The sequence below is a fragment of the Aegilops tauschii genome, chromosome 6 (genome assembly GCF_002575655.3).
Source record: "Aegilops tauschii subsp. strangulata cultivar AL8/78 chromosome 6, Aet v6.0, whole genome shotgun sequence".
NCBI classification, from domain to species: domain Eukaryota; kingdom Viridiplantae; phylum Streptophyta; class Magnoliopsida; order Poales; family Poaceae; genus Aegilops; species Aegilops tauschii.
Genome location: NC_053040.3, coordinates 367,470,024 through 367,493,485, shown reverse-complemented (window position 1 = coordinate 367,493,485; position 23,462 = coordinate 367,470,024). Strand labels below are relative to the sequence as shown.

Sequence of the window (23,462 nt, the reverse complement as noted above, 5' to 3'; positions counted from 1 at the left end):
CAAGCAATATGATGAAAACCCCATCTTTTTGTCCTCGATGGCAACAATACAATACATGCCTTGCTACCCCTACTATCATTGGGAAAGGACACCGCAAGATTGAACCCAAAGCTAAGCACTTCTCCCATTGCAAGAAAAACCAATCCAGTTGGCCAAACCAAACCGATAATTCGAAGAGAATTACAAAGATATAAAATCATGCATAAAAGAATTCAGAGAAGATTCAAATAATATTCATAGATAAGCTAATCATAAATACACAATTTATCGAATCTCGGCAAACACACCGCAAAAAGTATTACATCAAATAGATCTCCAAGAACATCGAGGAGAACATGGTATTGAGAATCAAAGAGAGAGAAGAAGTCATCTAGCTACTAGCTATGGACCCGTAGGTCTGTGGTAAACTACTCACGCTTCATTGGAAGGGCAATAGGGTTGATGTAGAAGCCCTCCGTGATCGAACCCCCCTCTGACAGGGTGCCGGAAAAGGTCCCTAGATGGGATCTCACGGGTATAGAAGGTTGCGGCGGTGGAAAAGTGTTTTCGTGGATGCCTCTGGTGGTTTGGGGATATATGGGAATATATAGGCGAAAGAATTAGGTCAGGAGGTGCACGAGGGGCCCACAAGGGTGGGGGCGCGCCCTACCCCCTGGGCACGCCCTCCTTGTGGCTGCCTCATGTCTCCTCCGACTTCATCTCCAAGTCTCCTGGTTGTCTTCTGGTCCAAGAAAAATCATCGTGAAGATTTTATTCCGTTTCGACTCCGTTTGGTATTCCTTTTCTGCGAAACTCAAAAACAGGGAAAAAACATGAACTGGCACTGGGCTCTAGATTAATAGGTTAGTCCCAAAATAATATAAAATAGCATATTAATGCATATAAAGCATCCAAAACAGATAATAGAATAACATGGAACAATCAAAAATTATAGAGACGTTGGAGACGTATCACTCACTGCCGTGCGTGAGTAATCCCATCATAGACTTGCTGGACGGTGATGGGTTGGATGAGATCTACCATGTAACCGAGTTAGTTTTGTTAGGATTTGATTCCTAGTATCCACTATGTTCTAAGATTGATGTTGCTATGACTTTGCTATGCTTAATGCTTGTCACTAGGGCCCGAGTGCCACGATTTCAGATCTGAACCTATTATGTTTTCATGAATATATTTGTGTTCTTGATCCTATCTTGCAAGTTATAGTCCCCTACTACGTGTTATGATCCGGCAACCCCGGAGTGACAATAGTCGGGACACTTCCCGGTGATGACCGTAGTTTGAGGAGTTCATGTATTCACTAAGTGCTAATGCGTTGGTCTGGTACTCTATTAAAAGGAGGCCTTAATATCCCTTAATTTCTAATAGGACCCTGCTGCCATGGGAGGGTAGGACAAAAGATGTCATGCAAGTTCTTTTCCATAAGCACGTATGACTATATGCGGAATACATGCCTACGTTATATTGATGAATTGGAGCTAGTCCTGTGTCACCCTATGTTATAATTGTTGCATAATGAATGCCATCCAACATAATTATCCATCATTGATCCATTGCCTAATAGCTCGTTTCATATTGATCTTTGCTAAGTTACTTTTCCCTTGTCACTGTTACGATTGCAACTGCTACTGTTAGTTTTTCCACCGTTACCGTTACTTCCACACTACTTTGCTACTAAATCCTTTGTTGCAGATATTAAGTCTTTCAGGTGTGGTTGAATTGACAACTCAGCTGCTAATACTTGAGAATATTCTTTGGCTCCCCTTGTGTCGAATCAATAAATTTGGGTTGAATACTCTACCCTCGAAAATTGTTGCGATCCCCTATACTTGTGGGTCATCAAGACCTTTTTCTGGCGCCGTTGCCGGGGAGCATAGCTCTATTCTGTGAGTCACTTGGGATTTATATCTGTTGATAACTATGAGGAATTTTAAAGATCAAAGAACCAAGATTTTTCCCTCAACTACGAGGGGAGGTAAGGAGCTGCCATCTAGCTCTACACTTGATTCACCTTCTAATTTGAGTAAACTTGCGACAACTACACCTGCTATTGATTTCGATATGTCGCATGTTATCGATGATGCCAGTTTTGCTATGCATGATGCTTATGATGTTACTACTTCTGTGCTTGATAGCACTGTGCCACTAGATGAATTTCTTGATGAACAACTTGCTAGGGTTAGAGAGAATGAAATTACCGAAACTGATGATATTATTGAAACTGAAGATTATGATTCTCCCCCTAAATAGGAATTGCCCATTGTACCTGAGGGTCGTATTATGGATAAGGAAACTGCTAAAGACTTTCTTGCTTGTAATGATAGGGATGACCTTAAGAAACTGTTATCTAAGCTAAAAGATAAGTCTTTGAATGCTAGAATGCAATATGACCCAATGATTGCTACTTCACCTATCTTTGTTACTGATAAGGATTATGAATTCTCTGTCGATCCTGAGTTAATTACTTTGGTTGAATCTGATCCTTTCTATGGTTATGAATCTGAAACTGTTGTGGCCATGGTTGTAACACTTATGTTGACCCTACGTGATCAGGTCTTTCTTCTCCCTCATTTTGGTGCCAGGTTTGTTGGACCTTTCGCCTTCATTGCGCCTAACAAACTAGTCTATTGTTAGTTTCATGTGGCTCTGTTTGTTCTTTTATCTTTTTTTCTGTTGTAAAACTTTGTGGCGATTTCTTTAATGTAAATCAGGAGGCTCATTGTTTCAAAAATAAAAATCTAATCAACGAAGGTGCAATTGAAAGCAAACAATTCCAGTTCTTGGAACCTATGTGCAACCTCTGATTAATCACCCTTGCTTGCTCAACTAGGCACTATCAGCACCAATGTGGAAACGCTAAAAATCTGACATCGGATTTTTAGGCATGACAAATTTGACGTTTTTCATGGCAATTTATATTGGCACAATGATGGCAAATTTAGTTTGCAATCATGGTAATTTTCCGACAAAAAAGTGAATCGAGCTGGATATGTCATGCTAGCCAACTAAACGTGCCATCCTCGGAGAACATAATTTGGAATGAAAAATGTTTGATTTGCCATGATCAAAATCCGACGTCAGATTTGTAGTAGAGTTTTATTATGGATATGATCAAGATGGTCATACGTGTCTGTCAAGACCTTTTGTGTGCTCGCATGACATAAAGACAACAAGTTGATGACTCTGAATAATTTAAAGAAGATATGTCATTGGACACGCGCGCGCACACCAATCAACGTATAAGTGATGAGTACACACGACATTCTACCTTACACTTAATTGCGGCAAGTTTTGATTCCAATTGTGCGACAGTACAATAATTCGCACGTATTCTCGAAATGAATAGTGATCGGCCTTTGGTATGTCCTTGTCATCGCATTGAAGAGCTCAACGGCACATTCTGGATGTGATTCAAAAATAAGATTGGTGTGTTGTTCCTTGGCAAGAAAGTTGCACACGTATAGCAATTGTTTATCAACTTTTTTTGGGCGGGGTTGGGGGTCACTAATTACTGAGTCCCATGCGCAACTACTAGTCCATTTAGAGCATCTTCAGCAAGACACCTCTAATTCGATCCCTCAAACGTCCGCCGACACGCGTGTCCGTTTTGAGCCACTATTTGTCCATCCGTGCAGCCATAATCCTTATTTTCTTTTCCATAAGTCCGGTCACTTGAACGTGATTGGTGGAGATGAAAAGAGAGAAATAAAAGAATAAATAAATAAAGAGAAAATGTGGTTCAGGGTGGGGTCGCGTCCGCGAGCCCTCATATACTTCCCATATTTGAGATGGATATGAGGGTTCCCAGACAGCACAGACGTATAGGGATGATATGAGGGGTCTGGTTGAGTCACGTTTTTCCTTCTCTTTCCTGTTCGGTCACTTGACCGGGCGTGTCCGCGGGCATATGAGGGATGGTTTGAGGCGTCCGGCTGTAGATGCTCTTAGTTCAAACAAATGATGAAACACGCATGAGCAATAATTGTCCACAAATTATAGTTTTACTAGATAACTTGGCATGCATGCATGGACGGCTTGGAACTTGCAAGTGTTTTACAAGACCCATGTAGTAGTTCAAATACTCAAAATATAGGAGTAGTTCTTGGTTCTTACTTCTTACACACACAAATAACGAGTAAAAATAAAGAAAGAGGCACGCGCCACGCAGGCTACTTCTCGTGTAGAGCATGCAGGAGCAGCACACGCATTTTATTTGGTTTCTTGGCTGATGGGTAGACAAGCTAACCAGCAGCTCGCTAGCTCAAAGAACCCACCCGAGCATGAAGTTGTTCTCCCCTCCGGGGCCGCTGCTCCGTGGAATATTATTGGCTGCCTGATCAGGAGCCGCGAACTGATGAGGGTACCTGCGGCACATATAATATCAGTTCAGTTGCATGCACGGAAGATGGAACAGGTGTATGCAAGGTGCTCGATCGTAGGTACCCAATTTGCAGAGTGGGTTCACAGTCCATAGCAGCGGAATGATTAGGGTGCTGCTGCTGCTGCTGCTGCATGTGATATGCGGCGGCGCCTTCATCCACGACGGTGCCGGCAGCCCAGGTGATTTGCTGCATGGCCCTGTAGTTGTTGCTGTTGCTGCCTTCAGCGTCGAGCTGCAGACTCGGCAAGAAGCAAAGCAACAGTTAAAAAGGCATAGAAATGCGAATGAAGTTCTTAGTGTTGTGTGTGTGCAGTACAAGTACGAATAATAATATGTGTGAACTATTTATTAACCTTGTGCTTGAGTTGCCTGTTGATGTCTCCCAGCTGACGCTCCTGCATGTGGCAAGTACATACGGTGAGCCTTTGGCGTCTTCGTTCCAAAAAAAAGTACATACGGTGAACTGTATGTGTATAAAAAAATCAACTGATTCTCGGGTGCAACAAACGATATATACAAGAGGATGAACGTGCAAGCTGCTGACCCATACAATGCGGTAAAAGGGTCTGCCAAATGTCCTTTTCGCAATACGTCCCTAGATAGCTAGGTACATTGACAAACTTACGGCAGTGCAAGTCATTCGTAGTAGAAGCGAAGCAGTAGATAACTAGCACACACACGCACACACACATCCACAGGCAAGGCTCGCCCATGCTGCTATGTTACATACCTTCCTGCGAAGTTCCTCCACCTGCTCCATCATAAGTTGTGTCTGCGAACCGATAACTTGGTGAGTATTAAATTGGTAGTTACATGAACAAAGCTAAGAATAACCATTTTCCATACTTCATTTTGACGGGAGTAACTATTTTTCATCGGCCAGTAAGCTAATTAAAGCAATAAAGATGTCTTCAGTTTCTGAAGTTATGCATATATATCTACTTGTAATATTCCTTATCTTTTAAATCCATTTGGACAGATCATAAAACAATACAGTTGTGAAATTTAAATGGATTTTGATATAGAGATATGTGCATATGAACATTATGTGCTCAGAATGATGTATTCCCATGTACCAGAGTATATGAAAATTTCATGCATAAACTATTGGACATTCGGTTAGGCAAATATGCAAAAATAATGCAGCCAATCTTGCAATGGTGCGCATTTGCACCAAACGGCACAAGTTCCTTTTCTTGGGTCTTGCTTCCAGGTTGGAAATTTATACCAGTCATGTATAATAATATCCATGATTTGTTTTGGAAGATTTTGAAGTATTTGGGCATGCCTATTTCTCAAGCGACTAACACGTAGTCATTTCTTAGTAGACAATCTTGAATGTCCCTTCTTTATGTAACAATTAATTGGGTTGTTGGAAATTTTAGGAATAATGTGCAACTTATAATAGAGAAGTTCAAAAGGTAGTTGCACATTTCTAATACCTAAAATATCACAATCTTTTTTGTGCATTGCAGAATCGTTGACTCAATGATGTGCAACCTAGCTTCTTGTTTTTTTTTTTGCGAGAGATGTGCAACACAGCTGACTTAGAAATAACTATTTCTAAGGTGGCTACAAATTGAATATTTTTTTAAAAATGTATGTAAAGCTGGTTTCCTTGGCATGAATTCCTACTCTAAAATGTGATTCATACAAGTGAATAGTACTCCATCTATAAACTAATATATTAGTTTTAGTGATCTAAACGATCTTATATTAGTTCACAGAGGGAGTAATCATGAAATATATGGCAAATATGTTACCTCTTTCAATTGAAAAGGACCATATCATCCCTTGAGGTTTAATGTTTGTAAACCGAGCACCGCTAGACGTTTTGCAGGGTGGTTTCGCCACTAACATGCTGTATTTGCTCTAAGATAGACTATTTTAAGCTTTGGATGTTCTGTACAGCCTCCAAACCTCAGGGGCAATGTGGACGTTCCCTATTTCTAAAAGAAAACAGCAGGACAGGATCTGCTACTAATTTGTTACCTTGTTTAGAGCCACTGAATAATACCGCCAGAAGCCGCAAGTGAATTTGGTACGGTGTAGATTACTAGAACTGTTTTTTTCCGACAAAACGTACAATCTTTACATCCCAATGAATAGATGAAAATGAGAGCAACTCTAAGAGGGTAATGTAGCTGTCTGAAAAATTTAGATCAAGCACTTATCGGTTATATTAGGTTTTAACTTTCACTAACATAAGGTAGTCATTCTGTACCCATGCATATTCCATATATATTTCAGGTACGGTACTCCTCAATTGTGATCCCAGTGCCATTAATGAATCCAACATTGACTTCATTAATTGTCAAGCCAGTTGGTGCATATAACACATGAATGAATATATGTGAGTTGAATATATTTGAACCTTTCGCTGTCTGGCCAGTGACAGAGAACATTCTAGCTGTTTCTCCAGCTGCTGCAGTTCTTTCACGCTGAGCGGTCCAAGGTCCTCCCCAAGCAAGTGTCTGCTCAAAATAAGCACACGGAGAGTATGTAATCCAAATATCTTAGTCACTTAATTTGAATCTACATTCTGTGAATGAGACATGTAGCTAGAGCCTAGAAGTGGACCTCTGAGTTCGCTGCAAAGCTTCGAATTTTGCCTTTAGCTTTGACATTTCCTGGTACCAGCTCTTCAGAGCAGAAATATACAGCCAAATTAGTTAGATAACCAGAATACTTAAAAGGTTTTAGCTACATGAAATAATGCATCACAAGATTATGTTTGTCGAACCTCTTAAGTTTGTTTAACATGTACTATACACAAATAAATCTATGTGCCTTACTGGACTAACGTGGCATTGACACTACATAATATATGAGTGGCAAATAATGAATCCAAGAGTTTTCAGTGAGAAAAAAGGTCCGTGTACACTTATTACAAAAGTCTTCTACGTACTAATGAAATTAATCCTGGAGGTTAAAACATGCATGATTGATAAGCATAACAATCCAATGGTATTAAGGTTCAAATATGTCAGCCCTATTTTTCGAGACATGTCATGGGGGGAAAATGATAGAACAAAAGGACAAAGTAACAGAGATATGGTAAGGCTATACATTCTCTAAAGTTTCAATTCTTGTATATTCTTTAGAGGTCAAAATTAGTTTACCAGAACTTCATTTAAGCACGTTTTTTAAGTACGTACTGAACCACTGACATTTGTTCCTTGGTATATATATACATATGTACATATGTTGGTGTTATGTTGGGTTTGGATTCTGAAATTAATTGAGAGTCCGATGGATGGTGGACTGCATAGTGAAAATTTTAAAATATGACTGATGTTTCCAGTACATGGATTAAACTCCACAATTAAACAACTTCAGTTTTACAAGAAACTTATTATGCATCATTTCTTCAAGATAAGGGACGACCATAACTCGACATTTCTTATGTCACCACATAAATATGACAGTCTGTTATTTGTTTTACTGCGTTTCTCACTTCGTTTGGTGCTAGCATGAATGCGTAAAAGGATGGATTTTTTTGGCACGTGTCATATATGTTATGTGTAGAAAATAGTTACACGACATGACCAAATAAGTAATGTCCAACGCCTCAGCCCTGGTGGTCTAAAAGAAAATTCCCCTTATATTATCGAGTGACATAAACTAAGGAATATTAGTATTTCTCTTTGATTTTAAATACCAACTATCTAAGACTTGGATATCTGATATATATGACCTAGTATTACTGTATTTAAATAAAAGTTTGAAAATAGTCTGGATATATGAAAATCATGTGGTGGTACAACGACCAATTGATAGATATATATACCTGAGTTTCAGATAGTGCGCCATTGGAATCTTGAGCATTATAGCAGCAGTGTTGGTATCTTTCCAATGTTTTTGTTGTGCTGCGCAAGAAATTTAATTTACAAATAAATTTCTAGCTCTATGGAATTTCAAACATTGATACTTTGATAAATCTCACAAAAAGATATACTGGGGAAATAAAATATATGGGTAGAGTATAGAGCATCTTGATTTCGATAGGTAATTAGCTAATATTAATTACAGTAGTGTTTCCGCATAAGAAGTTAAGATATGGCTCAATAACAATGCATGTGTAGTCAGTTTTTATATGGTTTGTAAGAAGACATTGTATATATATTTTATTAAAAAAATAGTAGTAAATGTGTTATTTAGTGAGTCTGCTCGCATATGGCATTTCCCCACATGTGGCACAAAATTCCTCTAGGATGGGCCGATACTCCAAAATGAGAAACCGTTCTACATACAGATTAGAAGACTTATTCACGATCTTCGGTCATATGACAGAAAATTCATTTTTACTATGGAAAATCAAATAAATCTTTGAACTGTGTCACGTGAGAAAATAAATGTTTTCTTAAAACAACACGGTTAACCTGACAAATAGTAAACTTGGATTTCGTAAATGTTTAGTGCTGCTCTTATTACAAAAAATATTTATTGTAGATTGGCTGCACACACATTAAGATACCATATTTTGTAAGAAAGGAGGGAAAATATCAGTTAACACAGAGCGCTAGAAATGAAGCCACCCTAATTTTTTTAGGGACAAGGTACCCTAAATTTGATGGTCTAAGCACATGATAATGAACTAGAACACATTAACAAAATGAAGAAAGAAGTGGAGTGAAAGATCTACGGGGATAGATACTCAACGACATCCTAAATATCAGTTAACACACGTGCATGCCAGATCTACTGGGACTTTTGCCTTTAGGCCTATCTCTTAGATGAGTGCCATGAGTAAAGCTCAAATGCTTGGTGAAAGTAGCTTCATCTTATGATGCAATAGACAGATATGTGCTCACTTTCTTGAGAGCGCACATGTTTGTAATATTTCAAACAATATTGAGGAATACTAGTATACCTGCATACTTCCCAAAGAACCGTTGTGCACTACTCCCTCTGTCCCAAAATATAAGAACATTTTTAAAACTACATTAGTGTCAAAAACGCTCTTATATGATGGGACGGAGGGAGCAAGACATAGCAGCCATACAAAAAAAAGAACAGAAAGTGTGATGTAACAAAAGGAAAGATCCAAAGGTGAATGCTCCTAACTAAGAACCACCGGAACTAAGAAGCAAAAAACAAATCAAATACTAGTTACACTTGACCGTAGTCCTACATCTAGTTTGGACGATTACCACCATCTCAGAAAACTTAGTATGGATTAATTAGCAGGCACTAGATAAAAATAAGATGCTCAGTATACGATTTGCTACCACGCGTACACAATACAAATACGCAAATGAAAATATTAGTGCCAGACATCATTCCTGCCCCAACGGAGATATAACATGGGAAAATAAACTGCTTTTTTGGTAATAAAGAAACTGCTTTGGTACATAAAGAACAGGCAAACAGAAACTAGATCTGCCACATTAGTAAAAGAAAATTGCAACACAGAAATAACATGGGAGAGCAAGCAATTTCCAGGAGCAGTAAACTGCAAAGACAGATTAATAATTGTACTACGGCAGCACTCATCAGCATAAAATGAGGAAAGGAACAAGAAGAAAAGCAAAATGCACTGTCTCCCGACATCTTTTGACCACACTACTATAAGAGGAAACTGATGCGTGCTTGAGAATAAGATCAATTATGGGAAGGAGGAAATAAGGTGAAGTTACTTTTGCTTGAACTTCACAGAGCCAGACTGTGGATACATGAAGAGAACCTTAGAGAAAATGAACCAAGACAAGAAAAGGAGACAACGAAAGGAGATTGAACAAGAAAAAGGGAAAAGGGGAAGGATCTCGATTTCAGCACTGAAAATGTTGATTTAAAGATTCTCCCTATAGGCAAAATCTAAATCTCTCTTTAGACAAAAAATCATCCTGCAAGAATCTCATAAAAAAACATAAAATCAAATCAAAACAAAACAAAAATTTCCTTGGTGAGAAACATGGCATGAAATCGGATGGAAAGATGATGCGCAGAAGGGTGAAGAACAAGCAACCAACTCATGACACATGTATACTCAGATCGGGCCAGATCGGCTGGCGCTGCCTCAAGCCCAGGGCAAAACAAGTACCAAATCGAACGTTTATACTGCAGTATTTTAATACCCCGGATCAAAATGGAAAGAGCATGCCTCCCCTTTCCCCTCGCAGCCCCCCGACTTCTCTATTGCTCCACACAAAAACAATCCCAGCTCTCTACTAGCTGAGCAATTAACTAAGGTGTTCTCTGACACACACCAGCACGGAGGATGGCCGCTCCGGAGAAGCTGGAAGAAAGAGGTAAAGGGTGTAGGGTTCGTAGATCTGCGGAAAAGATGCCTCATGCTAGTTACGGATCCACCCCTCCGGGTTATAAGAACACCGCCATGCCCCTATAGTAGCATGCGTAGCAGGAATAAAATAGCTTTGCGTAGCCAAAGCGCAGGAACTACTACTACAAAGCGTAGCTCGGCTACGTGCTACCAAAAACCACGAAACAGCGGCAAAGGAAAGCATCAGAAAAGAAGAAAATTGTGCAAGGTGAACAGCAGATCTGCATGCAGCAAGACTAATCAGCCGATGATGCAAGGGAGGGGAGCGCGTTGATTTTATGTATGTGTGTACCCGGCGCTGCCGAACTCGTAGAGCTTGCCGCGGCTGGAGAAGATGATGAGCGCCACCTCGGCGTCGCAGAGCACGGAGAGCTCGTAGGCCTTCTTGAGCAGGCCGTTGCGGCGCTTGGAGAAGGTGACCTGCCGATTGATCTTGTTCTCGATGCGCTTCAGCTCGACCCTTCCCCTCCCCATGATCTCCTCCTCCTCCTCCTCCTTCCAAGCAAGCAAGCAAGCAAAGCTCTACCGATCAGCAAGCTAGCTCTGCGCTCTTCCTCCTGCGGCGGTTCTGATGCGCAACCTACTAGCGCATAGGGCTTGGGATGGGGAGCGATGGTGCCCCAGCGAGCATATAATGAGCCGGGAAGGGGGCGCGGGATATTAGCGGAGGCAAGGGGAAAAAGGGGAGCAATGGTGGGTACTGTTACTGTAGCTCGGTGCTGGTTTCTTGCGTCGATCTCGCTTGACACATCCCTGTCGCGCGCCCTCTCTCTCTCGACTTTAAAGGAGGGTAACTTTGGGGCGGGGCGGGGCAGTTACCACGGGTTTACCCTAACTGGAAGCACGGGCCGGAATGAGGGCGATCCAATGCTGCGCCCCCCACGCCACAAATACACACGTCGCTCTGCAGGGGCGATGGGTGCATGTGCGCATACACCAGGGAGGGGGAGCGGAGCCGCGCCATCCTACGCCGCCCCTCCTAGACTTAACCCGAACCATGTATGTCGCCACCTACTGGTCCATTTGGACCACCTCCTCGGCCGGTGGAGGATGCCCCAAAAATAAAGAGGCAGGAACTTCCCGGCTTAAGCCATGGGGCGATGATCTGTTTCATCTAGTATAAACCCTATAAGCGGTTCGTTTGGTGCTAGCTAGCTAGTACTTGTGCCTCGCGTACTCCTCCAGAAACCAAGTTCTCTAATGCTACCTAGTTCCTGGTTGGCTGCAAGAAGTTTTGTTAACCTGAGATAATTAACCTAACCACCTTATGTTGCACAATCCTAAGCTCAAAAGAGTTGCGGTCCAAAGGTATATGTACTAGGAGGCAGATTGGTCGACGATGACGAGCGACCGAGACGTGCGATGGCGAGTCTCCTTCGCCGCCGACCTGATGACGGGCGCTCTCCGGTTCGTCGACGGGGAGGTCGTACTTCGTCGAGGGGCACTGCGACTCGTTCTCTTAGACGAGCGCGGTATCATCGTGGACGCGCGATATCTCCGCGAGGGCGAGTCCATCGACATTGGAGACATGATCTCGTTTCCCTGCTACTTCGCGAAGGTTCGAGATCGTCTGCCGGCGGCGGGCTCGTCGGCGGGAGATACGGTGGAGGATGCGAGGCGACCAGGCGCGGTACACGGAAACAACGAGGGGCGGTACACGGAGGACCGGGTGCGGTGCGGCACGGGCACGACCTCGCGCCCCCACCCATCCATGGTGGATGGGCGACACGTGGGTGCACATCCAAACATCCATTCTCGGCCACGGGCTCGCGGTGAGGGTATAAATCATCCGCCCCGCCCCCTACTTGACCTAGACTCCGCCCTCGCCCACTTCTGGACGGCGGAAAAAAACCCTAGATCGAGATCTGGAGAGGAGTGGGGGTGGTGGAGAGGCAAGGTGGGTGGAGATCCTCGATCCTTTGCGGAGGTAGCTGCCTCGCCCCCCATGGCGGCTGATGCGGGGCGCGGGTATTAGGGGGGAGCGGCGTCAAGGCGCGGATGCGGGCCGTGCGAGGCGCGGCATGGGTCGCGGTGCGGGGAGGAACGGCGGTCGCGGCAACGGCCGTGGCGACGACAAGAGCAAGTACTCCTGGAAGCGGAGCGAGGGCGACGGCGACCGCACCATCTCTGCCTCGTCCAATCCCAGCTCTGCTACGGCGGACACCTCGTGCTGGGATGCGGCTGCGGCTACCAGGCGCCATGAACCTCAAGATGGTGGTGTCTGGGTGGAGAAGCAGCGCTCGGTGATGGCGTCGGAGGACACATGAAGCGGCCAGACTTCGTCCCCGATTCGCCGCCCGCATGGTAAGAAGAACATCACTCAGGTGCCTCCTACCAAAAACCCTATCCCCTGCCCCATATGCAAATCGAATGAACATCCTCCTGCTTGATGCCCTCAAGTTTTCTGTGAGCGGTGTAACAAATTAGGGCATCTGGCTTCTGTTTGCACGTCATTCATTCCTTGGGAGTGTATTGCCCCAATGTGTGCTTTTCAGTCTAAGGGGCAGGGATTTTACTACATTCATGATTCCTGCACGGCTAGTCAGCTTAAGGAGAGGTCCAATAATATTGTTGTTACCATTTGTTGAGGGTGAGACGTCGACCAGGCAGATGGAGTTGGATTTATCCGACTACCTTGCTACAGGATGGCGCTGTTCAGCCCATGCCATTGGTCCTGGGGTGTTTGTAGTTCGATTTCCTAACCCTCGAGCTGTTGCGCAAATCTTCTATGTGGGAAATGTTACTCTGAAAACGAGTGGGGCTGTTATACATGCCACTCAGTGGTCTTCAGCTGTGGGATCGAAAGGAATCATGGAAGTTGCATGGGTGAGGGTGATCAATGTCCCACTGGATAAAAGAAGTGAAAGAAACATAGCATTTGTGGCTTCACTGGTGGGGGTTCCACTGGAAATTGATACTGCAACCTTACATCGCCCTGCTTCTGTGCGTGTGAAATTAGGGTGCAGAAATGTTGACGCTATACCTGGGATAGCGGAGTCAGTTTTGGGAGGGCATTTCTATGATTTTGCTTATGAGGTGGAGCAGGTGCTGATCAGGGATCCTAATCGTGGAAAAAATGAGATAAGGGTGCCTCCTAACTCTGATGAAGGGAACCATAAAAAAACTAAGCAAGATGTGAATCCTGGAGCTCAGAGGGGCAGCACTTCAACTGGGCTTGGAGGGAAATCTCTCCCCATTCCCCAACGAGAAGTTCCCGGCCCGATTCAGGAATCACAGGAGAGTATAGAGTCTGATGACTCTCTCCATACTACACTTATTGAAACTATGAAATATGAGCATGAGCAGGGAGTGAAAGAAAAAGTAAGTACATCTTTCCAACAGGTCCTGATGAGACCTAATCCTGAGTATAAAGAAAGAGTGAAAACCTATTCCGATGTGGTTAAATCCTTGCCATAGGTTGTGGAGGTGGTGGGGCACCATGATTCAGCGCTGAAAGTGATCAGTGATTACAGGGTGGAGTCCCCTGAGATGAATGTTGAGGTGATCCCCACCCCCCCTTTAGTCACTGAGGAGAATTTGCACTTCAGTTTGAGGAATGTGCAGAGTAAGCTAGAGCGTGTGGAGGACAAGGCTGCAGCTGCGGCAAAAAAGAGGAACATGGAAGGTAATAATTTGAAACATAACTCTTTTGATGCCTTATCAGATCCTGTCCTCATTCTTAGAGCTGTTAAGATGGGTGTTGATATCCCAGATTCTGATTTTGCTAATATTGACATTTTAAGAGAACGGGAAAGAACCAGAAATAGGGACTCCTTGGGTGACAAGGTAGATAATAAAAATGATAATAATAATATCCTGTTATTGACTAATGGAAAAGGAGATCAGACCCCCTTGGACATGAGATGGAGTGAGAAAAATGAGGTGGATGAGGAACCTTTTACTATAGTTCGGTCTAGAAAGAAAAAAGAAAGAAAGAGTAATATTGTCATATCTAGACCTGTAACTAGGAGTCAAAAAGGAAAGAAAGATCCTGAGAAAAACAATGGCAGCCCTACCTTGCCTCCTGGTAGGAATGCCAAACGGGGGAGAAAACCTAATGTGGTTAAATGAATGGTATATTTTGGAATTGTAGGGGAGCAGGTAAAAGTGGAATGAGTACCTGTTTCTCCGACATGATTAAAGATCATTCCCTAGATTTCCTTTGCCTTCAAGAGACTAAGAAAAAGAATTTCCCTCCCAAAAGTATTAGGAAAATAGACCCTGCAGCTCGATTTGATTGGAATTGGATTCCATCAATTGGCAAGGCAGGGGGGATTCTTTGTGGTGTTAAGAGAGAGACCTTAGAAGTTATATCTTGGATCCCTGGTAGATTTTGCTTGCAAGCCAACCTGTATGATATTAACCTCAAGAGTGTCTGGGCTCTCATTACAGTTTATGGAGCAGCCCACGACGACAGTAAAGATGATTTCCTTGTAGAACTAGCCTCAATGTGTGCTCGCACGCAAGTTCCGTACATAGTGGGTGGTGATTTTAATATCCTTAGAAAGAATTGTGACAAAAACAAAACCTTGAATCGATCCCCTTATATGGATAAATTCAATTCCATTATAGGTTCGTTAAACCTTCGGGAGATTTACATGGGAGGAGGCAAATACACGTGGACTAATAATCAAAAACACCCTACCCTTGAGAAACTTGATAGAGTTTTGATGAGTTTTGACTGGGAGGACTTGTTTCCTTTGGTTACCGTTCGTAAGTTGGTTAGGGATGTTTCCGACCACAATCCACTTCTCTTGTCCTCGGGAGTGGATAAAAAAAATATGCCCCACCAACATGAGTTCAGATTTGAACTTAGTTGGCTGCGAGACGAAAATTTCTACCCCACTGCCAAGAGGATCTGGGAACAACCAGTCCGAGCTGATGATCCTATTGATATTCTTTATATCAAACTGAAACGGCTCAAAAAGTACTTTAAAGGGTGGGGTTCCAATGTCTTTGGTCATGCTAAGAAAAGAAAAAAAGAAATCAAATTGGAATTGGAAGGGATCGAACGTAAAGAAGAAGAAGGACCGCTCGACCCTGATTTATATGAGAGGAAAACAGGCTTACAAACAGAGCTCAGTGATATCCTTTTTAATGAGGAGTTATATTGGCTAGAACAATCAAATGAGCGATGGCTTTTAAAAGGTGATCTTAATACAACCTTTTATCATAGGGTGGCGAATGGTAAGAAGAGGAAGAACACGATTCAATCCCTCACAGACGGGGAAGTTGTGATTGAGGGGACCACCAACCTTTTAGCTCATGCTACTTCCTACTATAAGGAACTATTTGGCCCTGCTAGAGGAAACCTCTTTCACCTATCTCCTAATATGTGGGCTGAAAGTGAGAAACTAACTGAGGACGATAATATTTTGCTCACTAGTAAATTCATTGAGGAAGAAGTGAAAAAAGCACTTTTCGACATGAAGAGCAACCGAGCCCCTGGCCCGGATAGCATACCAGCGGAGTTTTATAAACACTGCTGGGAATTTGTGAAACAAGATATTATGCAATTGTTTGATGCTTTTCATAACAACACTTTAGATGTGGCTCGTTTGAACTATGGGGTGATAACTCTTATCCCGAAAGTGAATGGAGTCAAAAAAATCCAGCAATATAGACCAATCTGCCCCCTGCGGTGTCCATACAAACTTATCACCAAAGGTTTGGACAACAGAGCGACCATTTTTGCTGATATCCTCATCAGCAAGCATCAAAATGCCTTTATAAAACATAGGAACATTATGGATGGTATTTTGACCCTTCATGAAATTCTTCACCATACGCAACGAAAGAAAAAAATTGGCCTGGTGCTGAAACTCGATTTCGAAAAAGCCTACGATAAAATCAATTGGGATTTCCTTCTTGAGTGCCATAAAAGCAGAGGGTTTGGCCCTGTGTGGTGTGGCTGGATCCACAAAATCCTTAGGAATGGGACCATTAACATTAAGTTGAATAATGAAAATGGCCCCTATTTCCAGAGCTGCAAAGGAGTGCGACAAGGGGACCCGCACTCGCCTTTTTTGTTCAATATGGCTGTAGAAGCCCTATCTAAAATGATCCTTAATGCTCAGAAAGAGAAAATGCTGACAGGCCTGGCCCCGGACCTGATCAATGGGGGTGTGGCTATCCTCCAATATGCAGACGATACTGTCATTTGCTTTGAGCATGACAAAGAAGCTGCGGTTAATTTGAAACTCTTGCTTTATATATTTGAGCTCATGTCGGGGCTTAAAATAAATTTCCTAAAGAGTGAAATCTTATACATAGGGGGGGATGATGGCATACTTACCTTTTACTCTGAGCTCTTCAATTGCCAAATTGGCCACTTTCCTATGAAATACTTAGGGGTTCCTGTGAGTTATTCCACTCTCCGTGCGTTAGATTGGAACTTTGTGGATGATAAATTCCTCAAACGCTGTGAATCATGGATTGGAAATGCAGCATCTTCAGGGGGAAGACTGACCTTACTCAATTCTTCCCTTACTAGCATCATATTCTACTACATGTCTATGTTTATGCTATCTAAGAAGGTTATTGAAAAATTAGATAAGCATAGAAAAAAGTTCTTTTGGCAAGAGACTGATGGTCGGAAAAGATATCACTTGGTCAAGTGGTCTAGAATATGTAGATCCAAAAACAAAGGGGGGCTGGGAGTTAAAGATCTACATAGACAGAATATCAGTCTCCTCAGCAAGTGGTGGTGGAAACTGGAAACCCAGCAAGGCCTTTGGCAGGAGATAATTCGTGCTAAGTATTTCAGAAATGATACGGTCCCCTCGGTGAAAAGTAAATTCGGGGATTCCCCCATCTGGAGAGCTATTATGAAAGTAAAGGAAAAATATTTGGCAGGCAGGGAAGTGATCTTAAACTCTGGGAATGTAGCCAGAATTTGGAATGATCCATTTAGAGGTGCTGCTCCTTTGCGTGATAAATTTCCGGCCTTATTCAACATTTGTAATTATCAGGAAATTACTGTTGCTGAATTTAAAAACTTTGAGGGTAATGACCTTTTTAGAAGAAATCTTCATCCTCCCCTCACGGATCAGTGGAACAATCTGGTTGTGGTGGTTAATTCCTGGCATTTATCTGATGAGGCTAATCAGATTAGCTTGTCTTTGGGTAAAAAAGGTAAATTCTCGACCAAATCGGTCTACGACTATTTGGAAAGATCCCTGGCTGGATGTGATTATAGATGGATCTGGAAAGCAATAATCCCCCTCAAAATCCAAATATTTCTTTGGCAAGTGTTCCAAGACGCGGTTCTGACTAGAGATGTCATGAGAAGGCGTAACTGGGCAGGCGATCGTAAATGCTCGTTTTGCAATAATGTGGAAACTTCACAACACCTTTTCTTTACCCGCCCTCTTGCTCGGGTGGTCTGGAGGACGGTCGGGTGTGTGTTGGGCACGTCTCTCTGTCCGAACAACATCTGGCAGTACTTCTCCTGGTTTTACAATTTCCTTCCTGATGGAGCTAAATTTTACACCTCTGGTTTGGCAGCAGTTTGTTGGGCAATCTGCAACAGTCGTAACCAGGCTACTTTTGAACACAAAGATCTCAAAATCCCTTTTAATGTGGTGTATGCTGCTTGTGGTTTTTTGACGTACTGGGCAGGTTTGAGGGCTGGTGATGATCGGGAGGCCATGGAGCGCGGATCCAAGATGCTCAGGTCCAGTGCTTCGACGGTGATGAGAATCTGCACGGCTCCAACCAAATCAGCGACGAACTGACCCCCCCCCCTCCATCAATTCGAGGCTTCGAGCTTTCTTCTGTCAGGATAGGCTACCTCACTCCTGCGCGAGTGCTCTGTTTGCTCGTCTGTGAGCCTGTGGGCATGGTGGTATTATACTGTTTTGGGTTCCTTTTGGAGACTACCTTTTGTTTAGGTCCTAGAGGTTTGCGTGATCACAGGTGTCACTGGGTTTTCGCCCCGCAATGAGCTGCTCGATGACGAGTACTCATGGTGGGTTTCCCAGTGGTGCCTTGAACTCGCCTTACCCCTTTCTAGCTTCCTTATGTTGAGTGTGGCTTTTGGGTCTTTGGTTACTGAACTATGTATTTCCGTTATGCTTATAATGGAAAGGGGTTAAGGCCCGGTTAAAAAAAAGGTATATGTACTTTTAGCACAACACAAAGTTGTGCATATGCTCTTAGATACTACTAGTACTTTCTAATTTAGATATCTTCTACTGTTGTCCTTTGGCTGTCTAATTAAGGTCTCAATTGATTTATCTGTTTCCATCTTACAAATGGTCAATGTTGGTCCAACTATGATTACGTATGACTGAGATTTGAGGACCAAATCGAACAAGACATAGACAATCTCACTTCTCAAAATTATCATTTGAAATGTCGGAGAAGTACGCACACACATTCATGATTGTGATGGTAATGTAATATATATTAATTCAAATTGATGTATAGTTATGTACATCAATGTATATTAGCACACGATACGTCGCAAGAATCCTACCCGATAAGAAACATGGTGTGAAAATAAACACCTATAGTATCAACAAATGGTTTTATTCACAACCACATGCGATCGTTTTAGGTGGTCCTATCCATATTGAAGGAACCGACATTATGAAATGCTTATCCATTTATGCCGGTTCCTTCATATATATGACAAAGTCTAAGACTGAAAGCCATATATGTAAGACAAAGTTCACAAACATCATAATATATGCATATCATGAAGCACAGATTGAAACTTTGCTAGGAGAAAAAAGTCTAATTTTCATGGCTACGTTGTTACCTTTTGGAATAATGAGATGCAGGAAAGCAAATGTCTCATGCTTGATACTCCATGCATCTCCTTTAAACAAGGGCCTCATGGCATCTCCAAGAAATAGCTCGTCACGACATCTCCAAGAAGTGGGTCTCTATCTCTATGGTCAACTGCTGCTCATAAAACCCTGATTAAAATACAAAAAACCACGGGAATGGCCCGATATCCCCTATATAAGAGCTCCATTTTTGGTATTGTTTCTATTCATATTAGCCATGGGGATAAGGGGCATCTCCCCATTTTCGTTCCCCTTGGACGAGAAGAGAGGGCAAGAGCAACAGAGGAGGAGACGCATGCTAGGGTGTTTTATCTATTACAGGTAATACAACTAAGTGAAAACTTTTTCAACATAGTGAGACAACCCCAAAGTCATGTCTCAATGTAGTGTTCGAGATATTTGCCATACCACACAAGCTCACTGAAGTCGGCGCATGAATCAATTCGACTTATTCATTCTCAACTCCAATCGGAAAGCTATGGTTCAGCTCTGCTCTGACTCGAAGTTGAATCTCTAAGGAAGATCGTGGATCGAATGCACACATTAAAGCTAGCTAGCTAGAGCTAGAGGATATAAGCGTCAAACAAGGGGAATCTCATCATCTTGCTTCGCTGTTTCTGCAGCAGCTTTGCGACAAGGTTAATGTTTCTTAAGCCGTGTTGATATGGACTCAATTATGTGGACATATTTTGTTGTTGCATTTATTTGCATTGTAGCAAACTTTGATACATGATGGATGTAATCTGTGTAATTTCCTATTGTGAAGTGCATCTTTATTGTTAATTACTATATGTTGCTTTCCGTGGTCCGCAATGGACAAAACGTACAATTAGTTGTTAACGTGCTGAAATAACCATGGGCTAAAAAAACTGAAAGCCCATGAGGCCACGAATGGGCTGAAAGATGTTGTGGGCCGCAGATGAGCCAAAAGCACTACGGGCTATAATTGGACCCAAACACATGATGGGTCGTTAAGGGGGCAAAAGACATCACGACCGAAAATAGTCTGAAAGACATGACATGGCGTTATGGGCCTAAAGACAACGCATGTCTTTTAATGGGCGCAAAGAGATGACGGGTCGTTAACGGGTCGAAAGACATCATGTTCCAGAAATGTCCCAAGGCCTAAGTTAGCCGAGAACCACCAGGGGCCATTAACAAGCCAAAACATAGCATATACCAAAAAATGTCCTAGAGACACCACGAGCTAGTAATGGTACAAAAGACACCAATGGTTGTAAATTGCCCGAGAAGGACCACGGGACTTTAATGGGCCGAAAGACACCATCGGCCATATATGGGCTATAAGAACCAATGGGGTGTAATCATGCCAATGACCCACATGCGGTAATGGCCTGAATTCACACACGTCCTAGTGTGTCTTATGAACCTGGGTCGTAAATGGGATATCTCCACGCAAGCCCTTAGTGGGCCTTCCGTGGGCAAGATCCTCTTAGTTTTTGATTATTTACCATGGGGGTTTAAACATGCCTTTGAGTGGACGCCCTTTTTAACTTAAGGGAAAATTGATCGATGTCATTGGCGAAAGTTGGATATTTATCCTACCACTCAAACGTTGTCTCTGGCATACGAGTAAAAATACAACGCATGATGATATTTCTCTCAACTTCACTCAGGGATAGGTTCCTAGTTAAGCATCAATATAGATCTAACTCCCGAATAACTTGGACCCCCATTAATAGTACGGTTTCCCAATGACTCAATGAATAAAATGAAACTATGAAAAATAACTACATCTTCATGTCGTCTTCATTTTTCTTCGTTGTAGTCTATTGTTCCTCGAACAGCCATCAGACCAATTGCGTCAACACAACAATTTTTAGGGGTCATCTCGCACATGCAATCTCCTCGAAAGGATAATGCTGAAATTAAGCTCAGCCATGTTCTATGCAGCGCAAATTATCTTCGCAGAAGTTTTAGCAAACTTCTCAATAACTCCAGGGACCATTTTACTTTGTGTGCACTAGCAAACACATTAGTCCCTCAAATTCTTTCCCAACAATCTCCAAAACACTCAAGAGTCACTAAATTGTACCAATAGTGCCTTTAATATGTTGAATGGAAATATATAGATGAGCATTGCCGGCAAAGCTTCCTTTGCCGAGAACCAGAACACAGGGACTCGGTAAAGTCTTTGCCGAGTGCTAAAACGTGAATCCGGGAAAGAAGAGAGACTTGACGGGCTGGACGGAGACGGTGAGTGCCACGTTGCAAAAACTTTGCCGAGTACTTGCGATAGGCACTCGACAAACATGAAAGCCCATGGTGAGACATGTCGACTCAATTATTTGCTGAGTTTGTCATTTGCCGAGTGGCCCACTCGGTGATACGGTGCCCAGGCAAGCCCCAACGGCCCCTTTTTGCTGAGATTGTTGGGAAACGTTGCCTGGAAAACAAAAATTTTCTACGCACATGCAAGATCTATCCATGGAGATGCATAGAAACGAGAGGGGAAGAGTGTGTCTATGTACCCTCATAGACCGTAAGCGGAAGCGTTTAACAAGACGGTTGATATAGTCGAACTTCTTCGCGCTCCAATCGATCAAGTACCTAACGTACGACACCTCCGTGTTCTGCACACGTTTAGCTCAGTGACATCCTCCGCCTTCTTGATCCAGCAAGACGGCGAGGTAGTAGATGAGTTCCGACAGCATGACGGCCTGGTCACGGTGATGGTGAAGTGATCTCCGCAGAGCTTCGCCTAAGCACTATGAAAATATGACCGGGGGTGTAAACGGTGGAGTGGGGCGCCACACACGGCTAGGCAATTGTCTGTTGTGTGCTAGGCGCCCCCCTCCCACATATATACAGGTGGGAGGGAGGGAGGAGCTGCCAAAAGAGGCGACCAAGTAGGAGGAATCCTACTTGGGGTCCCTCCCAAGCCGCGCCCTCCCCTTTCCTTATTTGGAGTGCGGGGAAAGGCAGGGGAGGGTGGCGCTCCCCCTTTCCTTTTTTCCCATGAGAGGGAAAGGCAGGAGGGGCTAGCCATCCCCATTTTCCTTCCCTAGGGCTGGCCAAACAAGGGAGGGGGCGCACCAGCCCCCTTGAGGGCTGGTATGTCCCCTCCTTTCGCCCATAAGGCCCATATCTTGCCAGGGGGTGCCCCGATTCCTTCCCGGTATGCCCCGAAACACTTCCGGTGTTCAAATACCACCGTCCTATATATCAATCTTTACCTCTCGACCACTTCGAGACTCCTCGTCATGTCTGTGATCTCATCTGGGACTCCGAACAACATCCGGTCACCAAAACATATAACTCATATAACACTATATCGTCAACGAACGTTATGCGTGTGGACCCTACGGGTTCGAGAACTATGTAGACATGACCGAGACACCTCTCCGGCCAATAACCAGTAGCGGAACCTGGATGCCCATATTGGCTCCTACATATTCTACGAAGATCTTTATCGGTTGAACCGTTATGACAACATACGTAATTCCCTTTGTCCATCGGTATGTTACTTGCCCGAGATTCGATCATCGGTATCTTCATACCTAGTTCAATCTCGTTACCGGCAAGTCTCTTTACTCATTCCGTAATACATCACCTCGTGACTAACTCCTTAGTCATTTGCTTGCAAGCTTATGATGTGTATTACCAAGAGGGCCCGGAGATACCTCGCCGATACTCGGAGTGACAAATCCTAATCTCGATCTATGCCAACTCAACAAACACCTTCCTAGATACCTGTAGAGCATCTTTATGATCAGCCAGTTATGTTGTGATGTTTGATAGCACAGAAGGTATTCCTCCGGTATCCGGGAGTTGCATAATCTCATAGTCGAAGGAATAAGTGTTTGACATGCAGAAAGCAATAATAATAAATTGAACGATCATTATGCTAAGCTAACAGATGGGTCTTGTCCATCACATCATTCTCCTAATGATGTGCTCCCGTTATCAAATGACAAGGCATGTCTATGGTTAGGAAGCCTTAACCATCTTTGGTCAACGAGCTAGTCTAGTAGGGGCTTAC

General features: G+C 43.2%; 1 protein-coding gene and 1 long non-coding RNA gene across 2 annotated transcripts; one reads left to right on the top strand and one right to left on the bottom strand.

The window, feature by feature from the left end:
* Nucleotides 1-3,979: 3,979 nt before the first annotated feature.
* On the bottom strand, nt 3,980-11,513 carry LOC109740732 (MADS-box transcription factor 6). The gene is made up of 8 exons (XM_020299782.4): nt 10,957-11,513; nt 8,172-8,250; nt 6,962-7,023; nt 6,756-6,855; nt 5,112-5,153; nt 4,735-4,776; nt 4,444-4,613; nt 3,980-4,364 (listed from the first exon to the last, which is right to left on the bottom strand). Exons 1-8 carry the CDS (start codon nt 11,136-11,138, stop codon nt 4,262-4,264), a joined length of 780 nt encoding a protein of 259 aa, XP_020155371.1. The 5' UTR covers nt 11,139-11,513; the 3' UTR covers nt 3,980-4,261.
* A 973-nt stretch (nt 11,514-12,486) lies between these two features.
* LOC141025794 (uncharacterized) lies at nt 12,487-18,850 on the top strand. Its single transcript, XR_012187918.1, has 2 exons — nt 12,487-12,968; nt 18,285-18,850. It is a non-coding gene; the product is annotated as an uncharacterized lncRNA (long non-coding RNA).
* Nucleotides 18,851-23,462: the final 4,612 nt, after the last annotated feature.

Coding starts and splice junctions, on each gene's coding strand:
- LOC109740732 (XM_020299782.4), bottom strand. CDS start 11,138: ATGGGGAGGGGAAGGGTCGAGCTGAAGCGCATCGAGAACAAGATCAAT. Junction 7,024..8,171: donor GCGCACTATCTGAAACTCAG/GTATATATATCT, acceptor TCTGCTCTGAAG/AGCTGGTACCAGGAAATGTC. Junction 6,856..6,961: donor GCTTTGCAGCGAACTCAGAG/GTCCACTTCTAG, acceptor TATTTTGAGCAG/ACACTTGCTTGGGGAGGACC.